General features: G+C 35.3%; 1 protein-coding gene across 1 annotated transcript in view; it reads right to left on the bottom strand.

The window, feature by feature from the left end:
- Positions 1-3,316: 3,316 nt before the first annotated feature.
- Positions 3,317-14,347, bottom strand: part of LOC143248197 (oxysterol-binding protein-related protein 2-like) — a 15,862-nt gene continuing 4,831 nt past the window's right edge. The window contains exons 2-4 of the mRNA XM_076496630.1: positions 13,931-14,065; positions 4,135-4,232; positions 3,317-3,491 (exon numbers count right to left, since the gene is read on the bottom strand). Of these exons, the coding sequence (XP_076352745.1) occupies positions 3,356-3,491; positions 4,135-4,232; positions 13,931-14,065 (369 nt within the window). The 3' untranslated portion in view covers positions 3,317-3,355. The remainder of the gene's footprint in view (positions 3,492-4,134; positions 4,233-13,930; positions 14,066-14,347) is intronic.

Below are 14,347 nucleotides of genomic sequence, written 5' to 3'. Positions count from 1 at the left end.
AATTTAGCTCAAACCTACATGAGGGCTATCTGTGCTAGCTGTCCTTAATTTGGCAGTGAAAGACAAAAGAGAAGGCAACAAGTAATCATCACCCAGCACCAACTTTTTAGCTACTCTTTTACCAATGAATAGTGAGTTTGACTAGTAAATTGTGACACTCCCTATGGCTAAAAGGGAAGACATTTGGGCATTCTAGTGGGTGGTAATGGCATATAAAAAGTATCCATAGCTCTGAACATGCCCACCTAAAATCCTGGGGCTGAGGGACCACTCTGTGAGGAGAATCTTGTTGGGAAAGGGTAATCAATCCACCATATTCAGAGAGACAGGAAAAAGGCAATCTAAGACTTCAATTTGGTGACTTTGGTCCCCATAAAGGAGATTAAGGATCTGAAAGAACAGAGACTTAGAAATGGTACCCTCTTGCTCTGTGATACAAGAATGTACAATAACTGCCCTCACCCTCACAGAAGAAGAAAAAAAGCTCAACAAACTGCCAAAGGCTTGAGAAAGGTGATATGGAGAGAAGACTCCTTGATCAACCAAAGGCTGGAAATTACCAAGAGTTGAAGTAAGAACCCCAACCCTCTAAGGACAAGTCTATGAAACAGATGTAAATCCAGATGAGGTGGTAACAACAGCACCACTGCTGTGGTCTGGTCTCTGTCTAATTACCAAGCTATGAATCCAAGGATAAATTCTACTGATCTAAGAGTGTCTACCAAAGGAATGCATATCAGTCCAATCCATGAGAATGAAAGCTATTAAGGAAGCCCAGATCTTGAAAGAAGTAAAACATCTTGAGCTGTAAGAAATGTGAGAGGAGAAATATGTCAACTAGTTGCCTGAAGCTCAAAAAGGAGAAGAATGGGCCTGAATGAATTTGAAAAGAAGAATCCACCCCCAAATAAATATGGCACTAAGAAGGGGTAAGAACAGATTTTCTCATTCTTATAAAGAATTCCACCTATGCTGCTTCCTGTAGGGAAGTGAGGTGTGATTTCTAGACTTTGAATGGAGAAAGCAAAAAGCAACCAATCATCTACAGAAGGAAGAATGCAAGACTTGTATAGCAAAGATGTCAGGCAAAAGTTTATACCTTCAACAAAAAACTTAAAGGAGCTGAGGTTAGTCTGAACAGTAGTGCCCTGAACTGGAAAATTTGTCTTAAAGCAATAAATGACTATCGATGAAGTGTGCACTGTGGAAAAGAACTCTTAACTGTAGACTATGAGGAAAAAATGAGGTAACTACAATAATAAACATGAAAATAAACCAAACTTAAATTCAGCTCTATGGGAAAGAAACAAACACATCAGAATGTAACAAAGCAAATAAACCTTCAATCCTACAATGACAAAAGTTAGGATAAAACACACTTATATGTAAAAAACATATTCAGATAGAACAATGAACTGTAAATTACTAGTAGTGATGAAATGTAAAGAAAAACTATCAAAACATACCTAGTTAATAAAACACTTATAAAATGTACAAAACATCAAAATTTATCTGATCCACAAAGTAGGTTATTAATAACAAACATGAAAACTTGTGAAAAGTACCAAAAAACACATTACTAAGCAATATCTAACTTGCAATGCCTTTAAATTAACCTAGAGAACAAAGAACACAACTAACTCCTACACTGAGGAAAATTAGGATAAGGCACACAGTTAATGGATGGAAAAAATTACACAAATAGAACATTATATATTAGTAGTGATAAGTAACTTGCACACCCATCTAAACATATCCAATCAAAGTATTTATTATAACAAGCTAAAAAACCCATAAAATTTGCTGAATCTACAAAGTATGTAATATTAACAAACACACAAAAGATTAAATTTACCTAAAAAACAAAATAATAATCAATATCAAACTTACAAATCATCTAAAGTAACTCTGATGACAAAATACACAAATATTTAACTTACTGAAGTTCAAGCATTAATGACGTTAAATACTTCTCCCATGCATAAATAAAGGTAATGCCACACAAAGGACATCTGAGCCATGCCTACCATGGGTATATCAATCACATGTGAAGTGCACATGTTGAAAAACTTACCACAGATCCCATGGGATAACTGGAAGCAATAGAAAAAAAGGAGAATAAAACAATTCTCCACTAAAGAGAATGATGTGGTGGCATAGAAACTGGTGGAAGATGGAAACTCCTGAAGAGGTGTGGAGTGTGACAGACCAAAATAAAGGTGCTAGAAAACAGAGTTCAAATTGTCTTCTTATTGATTGTATTGTTCCTCAAAAACATTGTCACACTGAAAAGATAAGGAAATTGCCAGCTGAACACATGAAACTAGCTCTCTGTGAATTAAGGCCTGTACCTCTTCTGCAGATAAAGGAGAACTCAATTCCTGGGAAGTTGTACCAGTAGCATTTTTACTGCAACATAAAATTTCCATTGTCAATTACAAATTCATATTAAGATATCTTTTAATTCTGTAATAAAAAATAATGCAAATCAATTGTTGAAACAATTGAATACAAACATAGTATAATAAAACTATTGAAAAACGAAACTGAAACGTCAAAGGAGCACATTCATAAATGGTAGCCAGATACAAAAAAAATGTACATCTAAACAATGCTGCACCAATCAAGAAGAGTGAATATTGAGTGGGAAGAGTGGGAATAGCTGTGTCAACATAAGTAGTGCAGTAGTCAAATGGTATGTACATGTTCAGAAATGGTGCAAAATTGATGGGGTATATAGACTGGTGTGCTGATCATGAACATTTTTTTAGCAATGCTGAGAAGGCAGAAAAAGATCAAGACAGCTTTGTGACAGAAGAGGTAAAACCATATTAGAAGATTACTTTTCATGCAGTTCTCATCATGTCTAATAATATATAAAAAAAGACAAAGTGAACAAATATACAAATAAATAAAATAGAAGATATTATATATGAAAGACAAACATCTCACAGGAATGACACAGAATGGATAACAAAAGCAAAGAAGCTTAACAACTTTCTTGCCCATATTATTTAAAAATTGCAAAAACACCTGATTAACTGATAGATATTTTAAAATTCTATCTTAAAATATGAAGGCAGAAAATGCATGATATGCCTGCATACCAGAACTTACAGAGCATATATATTGTCTACCTTCAATGCACATTATATTGAAAAATAACATACACTGAAAAAAAAACAATAAACTCGTGTTATTCTAATATTCAGAGCTAAAAATGTACCTTACAGCCAACAAACTCACTGGTAGGTCAATTTTGAGAGGCAAATCACAATTCATAAATTTAACATATAACTAAGTTTGTTTTTTTTACCAAGTAGCTCAACTGTAAGTGTTCCCTCAGGTCTGATTTCTACATACTTTCCCAGAATTTCAGTTTTGGATGAATAGACCCAGAAAACGTAAAGTGTGGAGAGTCAGCATAAAAGGCACTAATGGGAGGATGGTGGCTTACTTGTTCGCAGATAATCTTGAATCCAAGGTCTTCTCTACAGAACAAAACTAGCTCAAAACAAGGAAAAAATTATATGATACAAAACTTTGAATAAAATTAGCTCTTACATTGGCTCAAAGCATTAAAGTTCAATCTTAACAGTAAAATAATTCTGCTTCATAAAAAATACTGTATTTTAATGATACATCAGTTCAAACTAATAATACGTTTACAGGTAACTTTCTGAATGTAAAATTAAATTATTTTCAGTTTTTTTATTATTTCATTAAAACAAACTTAAAGAACTGTTCAACACAACATCCATTAAAACAATTCTCAGAAACATCATGCATCTGTTGAAGGTTTAGCAACATACAAACTTAATTTATCATTCACATGCTATTAAACTCTTATGAACAACAGATTAATAACAAAGTCACTGAAGATGTTCAGAAGTAGACGCATCTCAATTACTGGATAAAATTCAGATTAATATGAAACTATTCAAAAGAGAAATTGAAACAAATGGCTGAGTTTTAGAATCATATGAACTTAAGTTCCAATTATTATAATATCAAAACTAAAAATGAGCTGAAGATCAATTTAGGTAAAAAATTATCCATTAAAGCATTCATCAACTAATTCAGTTGATAAAATTTTCGTCTTTACTCATCAAGCAAGAAAGAAAAACTTCTCACCTAACCAGTTCGTATGTTTCTCCAAGAAGAGGATTAAAAGGTTTCCCAAGTCTTTCCCAGTTTGAAGCTAGAGCTGACACAGCAAAGGCAGCAACATACTGTTTAAAATTAGGATAAATCACAACATAAGAAATCAAATCCCAATGACAGGGAAGTGCTAAACATTACAATTATTAAAATGCTCTATATGAAACTTTATATAATTACCACCATGGAAGTGTATAGTAAAATATGAAGTGGTATGTAACTGAGACAGTGATTTTCAGTGTATTGAAACAGAACAGACAAAGGAAATGGTCAAAACAAAACAATTAGCAAAAGATGAGAGATTATAAAAAATAAAACATTCAAAAGCAGCCTACGATCTACAATTGACTACAAAATAAGTAACAGAGTAAATAAAAAAATCAGAGAACACAACTAATTAAAAGTAAACAAAAATAAACAAATGAAATGAAAATATAAAGTGAAAAAAATAATACATTTCTCCATTGAAAATAATATTAAAGGTAATTGATATACTTATACTGTAAAGAAACTTCTTTTTGAATTAGCAGGGTCATTAATTAGAGATCAAAGGTCAAGATACCATTTTTAAACACTAAATAAATCATGATGGAAATGCAGGCATCAAGCCACTCTCAATATAAGGAGAAGTTTTCGAAAATGCATCAAATGTATTCACCACCTGAAATCAGTTTTTAACATAGGAAAATTGTTGTTTACTTAGGAGTTAAGTTTTCTACTGCATGCATGTGGAGTGTGTATACTTGCAGTATGAAGTATTATAACCATCTTCTTTATAATTTGAAAATGTTTTATTTTGAACCTAAGAAAACTTTTTTTTACAATTTCATTGAATAATGTTTTATTTCAAAATAATAAGGTCACTTTCTAAACTAACTGCATTTTATTTTATGTTTTAGCTTACATTTTGAATGCCACTCATGATTTATAGTCTTAGCAAAATTTTTGTCCACAATCACGTGCATTGCTTTTTCCTGCATCTTTATAAATTTAGCAGTAACAAGTAGCAAGTAAGCCCTTGACACCCCGAAAAGATACCAACCAAATGTATTCTGACTCAAAACTTAGTGAAACATTTTTTGGCTTTTAATTTCTCTAATTTTTCATTGAGTTTTCATTTCTGTCCATAATCGACTCATATTTTTCAAAGATTTAATGCTTAACCAATTTGTTAGAGGCATTTTCAGTCAATGAAGAATACCATTATGGACAGCACAATAATATATGTTTGATTTTAATGCATGCTTAAAATGCAATTACATCTGTAAATTAATGAGTAAAGGCAATTTAATATGATACCACTTAACGGTATATACCTTGCATAGTTAACAACTACCTCCTATGACAAACAATCAAATCAAAAATATATCAGTCAGTGTGCTCAAAAGACACAACACCTTCCACAGTTATGAACAACCTTCTACAATTCATTGATGATAGTACAGACCTGCAAAGTTATACTTCATTATAAAGTTGTTTTGGTTTAAATAGTGGATTATCCACAATTCAGTTATGCACATGTTGAAAATATTCATTTTTTTGTCATGTAAAGTTTTTTTTTTACAAATGGAGAACGAAAAAATGTAGATCAAATTATTATTTTGTTTACTACAATGAATATTTTTTATTAGGTTTGTTAATAAATATACAAAAACTGAAGAAAAGGAAAACATTGGTGTCAAATATATATGCATCACCATTCATCTGGAATTTTTGTGTGAAATTCATGTCTTTTAGTCTTAAAAACTACTAGTTGTGGTCTTTTTTTTTATGTACTGTGTATGGAGCATCTCGTTTCAATGACAAGCAGTAATGAGCCAACATGCTGATGTTCTATTTTCCCAATACCTCCTCTCCACTTCCTTGATGTCTCAAAGAAACCCTTTTCTTGTTTTCACTGATGGTACTGAGATTTTCAGCAAAGTCATCAATATTTTCAACTTTTCTCATTATCCTTTTGAATTATTCATCCAAAGTCAATTTCTTAATCTGAGGCCCCACAAAAATCCCTTCTAAAAAGAGCTGGTAACTGTCAATGTGGATACCTGAAACAGTCCCCACCTTTGTTGAAGACCTCTACAAAGTGCTTCATCAAGCCCAGTTTTGTGTGAAGAGGAAGTAATAGGACTTTTTTTTTTGTCAATCAAACTATCATGTTCAATGTTTTCTGATCCTGGTATCACACTGACTCTGTATAGCCACTACTTCTTTATCCTATGTTGATTTCACGCTCTGCTGTCCCATTCACACAAAAAATATGGAAACTTTGTATAACTGGATTGATGACCCAAAAACATACAAAGGCTTTTCAGTCTCCACAAAGTATGCAAACATGTTATTTCTATTGGACTTAATTACAAAGTTTGAGATTTCTTTGAGTTTCCTTCAAGTAAACTAAATGAGCAATATAAACAGATGCATATGTATTACCATTGTGAAGGACACCTTTTAGACTCTTATTAGAGAAATAAATGAACAATCATCACACACTTGGTTCATAGACTGCAGCTCCTAGCATTGGTATTAATTCAGCAATATTGTTGCAACAAACCAGAAAACCTTCTTACAAAAGTATGGTATGAACTATTTTTCACAATTCCAGTACCAGTAAAATGATGTCCCAGAAAAGTAAGCTCTTAGTCTAAAGTCCAGACCCCAAAATCTCTGAAGAATCCTTTGCAAGGCCCAAATCTCTCATCAAATCCTTGAGTTCACTTTGTATGAAAAGTTGTGATTCACTGCAGATTTCAGGTTGAAGACAATCCCTATCATTATTTCTACTGACTTCAGAATCAGATAAAACTATCAAGAGTCTCCCAGTGGAGTAGGTACAGGTATGTCAGACCCATGAGCAACAGGTCTTATAGCAGCTTAAAGATTAGGATGAAAAATTTCTTTTTATTTCAAGTGTTTTAGCCCTGCACATTATGTGAACAAAAATAGCATCATCTTCATGGTATCCAGACTCTTGCCAGGCCATTGGAATTCCAAAAGGCAAAAACGTTTTCTTACCCTTAGTTCATTGTCCCAACTTTTCAACAAAAATGTTGCAAACTTTGTCTAGAGCCCATCATTTGTCTTTGTCCCCAAGTTTTATTTCAAAATACACATAAAAGATTTTTTGACATATTTTCTGCACTGTTTTGCCTTTGTTTCTTCACAACAATATGACCACAAACAATAATAAACAAATAATATTAAAAAAAAAATGTCAATGTGCACATATAAACAAATTCTATCTAGAAACATGTCATGCAGCCTGTTAACCATTTATATACCAGAGGAGTGTTTTTCATGAGTTCTTGCAACTGGTCTAAATAAATATACAACTAGTGGTTGTCAACATTTTAAGCATAGCAAATGAAAAATATCTAATGTAAATGTACATATGACATTATACAAAAATTCTGTATTTGATGGAAAAAAAAATGGATATTTTCAGATTCAACATAAAATAATTACTGTATAACATATAAAAATTAAGACAAAATCATAGGCAGTGTGTTTAATCCAATTATGTTTATCAGTACAATAGAGTTAATTTTTTTAATACAAAATTTCAGTAACAACAGATGCATGTAATTGGTTTTGACGTTCTTCCAGAAGAAAGATGAGATTGAGTGTGAGGATTGGCTTATGCTTATAAAATGCATGCTTAGTTGGAAGAACATAGATAAGCATGTAGGATCTCACATGGGATCTCCAACTGGCATGGAGCTGAGCCTTAAATACCAGACTATAATCCAAGTACAGCAGCAGTAGTGTCAGAAAAGACACACTTGACTGCAGTGTTGACAAGCTTGTTCCTGCTAATACCAATGTGGTCTGGTATTCAAAAGAATTGGATAAAAGTAGATGTTAAAGAGAAATGAGCCAGTTAGTTTTAAACATTGACAAGAACAGGGTAGAACTACATTAAGTGATTCCAGGGCCAGTAGAGAACTAAGCAAGTTAGTATAAACAGTGAAATTCATGCACTGCTTAGCTTTTATGTGATCCAAGGCAAGAGAAATGGCATACAGTAGAGCAATGAACACAGAAACTGTACAGGAGATTCTGTGCACAACCACAACAAACCATGGCAGAGCCCACAGAGTCACCTGATTTCGAACCATCTGTATAAATGGGAATTGAGGGATGGTTCAAAAGATGTTCAGTAAATAAAAGACTGTACTTCCAATTGGAAGTACCCGCTATTTGCAGACGATTTAAGGAAAGGTCACATTTGATGACTGTAATAAGCCATGGGATGGGCTGATCAGTAGATACAGCAATGTTATCCAAGAACAAAACCAATTCATCCAACTATACCTGGATATGAAAACCAAGGACAACAATGGTAGATTGTCTGTTCTGAAAGAGCGTGGCCCACTGAGAAAGGAAATCACATCCCCAGGTGGAATCTTATGGTGAGGATCGAAATTTTGAAGCATACAGTAAAGACAGTTGCAAACAATGGAGGTATAGATGTATAAGAGGTTCATGAGACTCTGTGTACAAGCTGTGAATGGGGAAGTGCATAAAGCCCTGGTGCAGAGCTGATGTTCCTGATAATGAACAGGGTCCAGCATCTTAAAGGCTGAGGTCTTGGCAGAGCCAGAGTCCCATTGTCTAATTTTGATTGAATGAGAGCATGATATATCTTTAGCATAGAATATCAATCCACTCCCCAAGTGGTGGAAGAGATGACATGGAGGATGTTCAGTGCTCTTTTACACTTGACTCATAGCTGCTTGTTGTCAGCTTATGGTAAAAAATAAGCCCCAAGAACTTTGTCTCAGAAACCACAGGAAGTACAACTTCACTGACACAGAGTTTAGGATCAGGGTGAATAACCTGTTGGCAGCAAAAGTGCATGCAAACAGTTTTAGAGAGAGAGAGAGAAGTTTAAGGTATTGGCTGTGATCCATTTCAGTAAACATCTGAGGTTAGTTTGTAGCTGCTGCTCAATAACCTCATGTTCAACGACTGACATAAGATAATGGAAGTTGTCAACACAGAGCCCATTTGCAACAGTAAGATGGAGTTGTTCAGTGATGGCATTAATCTTTATACTGAAAAGTGTGACATTCAAAACACAAACCTGAAGAGCTCCAAGTTCCTGTAGTAAAGAACAGGAAAGTGTTGAACCCACATGAACTTGAAATCCTCTGTCTATTAAAAAAATTTTAATAAAAATGGGCAAATTTCCACCTAACCTGAATAAGTGGAAGTCTCACAAAGTGCCAGACCTTCACATAGTATCACAAACCTTCTCAAGGTCAAAGAATATTGATACAAGATGTTGTTGTTAGAGAAAGGCTGCTCTGATTGATGTTCAAGTCAAATCAGATGGTTCACAGTGAAGCACTGTCATCAGAACCCACACTGGGTGGGCAAGACGAGGCTGTTTTATTTGAAGAACCAAAGATAAGCATTAACCATCCTCTCTATGATCTTACAGAGATAGCTCATCAAAACAATTGGACAGTAATTTGAAGGAATCTTGGGATCCTTTCCAGACTTGGAAAAAGGTTGGACAATAGCCTAGTACCATGCATCAGGAAAAAGATTCTCCTGCCATATCTGGCTAAAAACAATTAGAAGAATAGTAAGAGAAGCAGGAGATAGATGGAGCAGCATCTCATAGTGTATATCATCAGGTCCGACCAATGTATTGCCAGACTGATGAAGGGCCAGTTTGAGTTCCACCAATATAAAGAAGCAGTAATAGTCATAGAGATGATCAGCCCAAAAGGAAAGAGGTGATTGCTCTGCCTGAGTATTTATGGTTAAGAAGGTGGAAGATGAAGCAGAAATGCTGGATACTCAGCCAAAGCTTTCACCAAGAGTATCAATAATGCTCCAAGCAATAGCTACTTCCTGGTCACCAGAGAGCAAGATCGAAAGGGGGACAGAATTATGCTGCCCATTGACCTTTTGAATCGTGTCCCATATGATTTTGGAACTGGTGGTAGAAAAGATGCTGGTTGTGAATTTAATCCAAGATTCCTTCTGGCCTTGACGCTTACCTGTTGAGCATGTCCACAGGCCTGCTGGAAACGATGTGCCTCGAGAGTGTGGAATGCCTATAAAAGGTATCCTAAGCCCATGTTTTAACCTCCTGTGCCATGTGGCAAGTGAGATTCCATCATGGATGAGGCTATCATGGAAAACATCTCCAGGTTTTAGGAATACATTGAGCAGCTGCCTGTATAATACAATCAGTCACTGCTGCCACACAGTTGCCTATCGTTGGCTTACAGACAATGGCAGGATCAAGTTCTGTGAGAGCAGTGAAAGAGGACCAATTGGCTTGATCCAGCTTCCACTGGGACACGGGTCGGGGCAGCATCAACCATGGCCAGTCTCTCTTAAAATGATCACTGTCAACCCTCTATGAAAATGGGATAATAGGGAAGGGGAGCAAATTGAGAGATCAATAGCAGTAAAAAACTGACTAGGTGCATGAAAATAAGAAAACCAGTAGTGAAAAGAGAAAGGTTATGATCTGAGAGCATATGCTGTACAGAGAAATCCCTTCCATGAATATCTGTACCTCCCCAAAGGGGATTATGTCCATTAAAATCCCCCAGGATTGAAAAGGGAGACAGCAAATGTTCAATGGAAATATCAAGGTCTGATTGATCGTAGGTCTCTTCAAGAGACAAGTAGAGAAGACAAACGATGATGGTATGACCCAAGGAAACAGGGATGGCTACAGCCTCCAAGGGTGTGTCTAGTGGCAAAGACAGGGTGGACACATGCTGATCAACCAACAGTGCCACCTCTCCATGCATTCGTCCATCACACAACCTGTCATTTATGTACAAAGAAAACTGCCGAAAGGTGACTGTATTGAAAAATTCAGAAATGTTTCCTGTAAAGAAAGATGTACAGGATGGTAAGAAGCAATGAGTGTTTTGATGTCATCCAGATAAGAACCTAAACCATGAGAGTTCCATTGTATCAAAGTGGCCATTTTTATTTATGTGTAAGCAGATTGGGTGGAGAGCCCTTCTACTTTCAACATTTTATTTTTGAGGGAGGGCTATCAACATTCATGAATCCTGCTCTTAGTTAATTGGGCAGGCCTCTGTTGTTGGAGCATCTCATGACATGAACGAACAATTGTTTTACATATTGGAGCAAGAGAAGAAGATATACCCAAGGAAATGACTGTACCCAGAACCAAAGGAAGTGGATCTGGGATTTGCTAGAATGAATGGTAAGAACAGAGATGGGTGTTGATGTTGATTCATTAACTTTCTTGACCATGAAGGTCAAAAGACTTTTCATACAGTTTGAGAACGATTTTTTCAGAGGCACGGAGAGATCTGTCTGCACTCCCACTGTAGTAGTGTAACGAAGTGCAGCAGTATACATCTGAGGTGAAGTGCTGGACAGTAACTTTCGAGCCTTAGAGTAAGCAATGTTTTGAAATGTTTTCAAATGCTGTACCTCCTTTTCTTCCCACCACATAGAGCAAGAACAAAAGGAGGATGGGTGAGAGCCATTACAATTCATGCAATGAGGGTCTGTTTCACACTTATAGGCATCATGATCCTTGCCACTGCAACGAGCACACGTCAAGAAACCAAGACATGACGTCTTCAAGTGACTGAACCGCTGACACTGGAAACATCTAAAGGGGTTTGGAATGTATGGCTGTACCTTGCAATTAAGATAGCCTGCCTTGATGGTGGCAGGTGGACGTGGTGATGTAAATGCCAAAGTGAGGACATTTGTCAGCATCATAATTCCAGCTTTGCAAGTGGAGATATGCCTCACTGTGGAAACCTCGAGTGGAGAAACCAGTGAGGATCTGACTCAGGGATGTTCTTCAAACCCATCTCAACAATAACCCCTTGTGACAAATTCAAAGTAGCATGGGAAGTAACCTCAATGGGTACATCCCCAATCACCTCCGAATGCAAGAGGAGTTCACTGTGTTTAGGAGAGGATATTTCCACCAATGTCACCAGAGCAAAGCTTTTTGACTGACTTAGGAGAACCAGTGAGTCCATCTAATTATTTGCCCTAGAAGTTTGACTGAAGGAGAATGTAGTATAAAAAAAATAAGGTACAGGTGTTACAGAGGTTGAAAATTGTTGATCAAAATCTTCAAGACATGGGTGCTTACCTATGGACTATTTTTTCACTATTTTATTTAAATTGTTATTTGGGGATCAATAATAAAGAAATAATATTTCAGTGCCCACTGACCTCACACACCATGAAGCCTTATGAAGGGATGCACTACAGTGCCAAACAATGACACTCCAACAATGTCAAGGTTTCAAGTAGCACAATACCCAAACACCAATTTTAGATACAATGCCTACAGCATCCAATGAGAACATCCAACACTAGTACTTGGTTGACCGTAGCCTAAGTGGACCAGCTGAATGATCCTGGGGGGAAGGGACACCCCAAGGCTGCCCATCTACAGGAATTCAAGGCCAAAGTACTATGTTAGGGTTGGACCTCTCAACCACCAGGATCCTCCCCTTCACAGGTTGCCATGCATGGCACACGTGGGTGATGGATGTTCAGATCTCAGAGGAGGTAAACTGAAAGAACAAAACCTTCTCTGTAAAGGGAGTCCACACTGAGGGGCCAAGCAAAAGGAATACTGCATTAAAACTGTTAAACTGGATTGTGGATAATCAAGCCATGGTTGTCTCTAATAAGTTGTTAATCTGATACGTGATTACATCTAAACTCAGTTCTCACTGGTAATAAAACAGTTAAAATGAGATATGGCTAGACCAAGATACCATTTTACAAATAACTACCAACTGAATTTGTGGGTAATTTTGGTTTCGACTGTTTCCAATACAGAAAACAAAATATTTTACAATTTTACTGTTTTGTTCACTTTCTAATATACTTGCAGTTCTAAATGGTTATTATTTTACTCAAAAAAAATGTTTTTATGTCAATGAAAAATGCAATTAAGTAAGAGAATAAGTATTTACTACATATAATAATAATTATGAAACATTTTCAATCAGAGTAACTTTTCTATTAGTTTTACTTTTTCTGCAACTGGAGGAACCACAATTATTAAAATGACTAGAACTGCAAATAGAAATAAAACTACAAATAAGATCTTCCAATAAAAAAAGGAACTATCAACCAGACTATCTAGAGTCAGTAGCTATTAAAATGGCAAAAAAAAAATCCTGTGACAGATTAAGAACAGATAGAATTACAGAAAAATAAGACTTTTGTAGATTAAATTGTCTAGAACTTAACACAGTAGTTTCCAGACATGTTCAAAGTCCAATATCTCAGCTTAAGGACAATCAGTAATCAATATGCTTTGATATCACAGTTTTAGGTAAAACAGTAAAGTATCTGATAAAAATTATATACAATGAAAGGATAAAATAACAACTCACATTACTACACTTTGAAATCAAACAATTTTAGTCATGTTGTATATATTAAAGTTATAGGGTTCAATGAAGAATACAAGTCAGACTGTTTATTTCATACTAATTAAGCATCTGACAAGGCTTGTTTACAAAACAATGTTATTATGTAGTTATTATGTAGATTTGAAGACATATAGTTATATCATGGAGTTCAGATGTAGAGAATGATCATTTTACAAGGAAAACTCATAATAACCATAATGGTGTACATCAAAAGTCAAAGAACATTTTAAACTTCACACACACACAAAAAACCAAAAAACATTCCATATTTGGGTATTAAGTTTGGTGATGAATCATTTTGTGGCTATAACATACATGAAAAGTCAACTGTTTGTGATGCTTACTTCTATCCTGTCCACTGGGTTATCACACTCATCTGCTCGCTTCAGTAAAACACTATATTCCATATACTCTGTCAACCGTTGCAAAAAACTAAGAGGTTCGTTGAACACCACAGGCATGGTGATCTTGGATAATTCCTGTAACAAATCACACACAAATAGCCATTACTTATTCAGGCACAACAATTTAAAAATAATTTATAAATGTTTATAAGTTATCACTCTAAATCAGGCTTTGCAACAGCCATGAAGTATCTGATATTTAACAATACTCAACATCCTTCCTAAGATTTGATTTCATCTGAATGGATATGATATCAACTAAAGTATTTGTAAAGCAAAAAAACTTTATTGCCAAAACCATAGCTTAGCTTAAAGATGCATATAGTACAATTGTGAAATTCCACAGAAAGATAAAAT

This window comes from Tachypleus tridentatus, chromosome 4 (assembly GCF_004210375.1).
Source record: "Tachypleus tridentatus isolate NWPU-2018 chromosome 4, ASM421037v1, whole genome shotgun sequence".
Taxonomy (NCBI): domain Eukaryota; kingdom Metazoa; phylum Arthropoda; class Merostomata; order Xiphosura; family Limulidae; genus Tachypleus; species Tachypleus tridentatus.
This window is presented reverse-complemented; position numbering and strand designations above follow the sequence as displayed.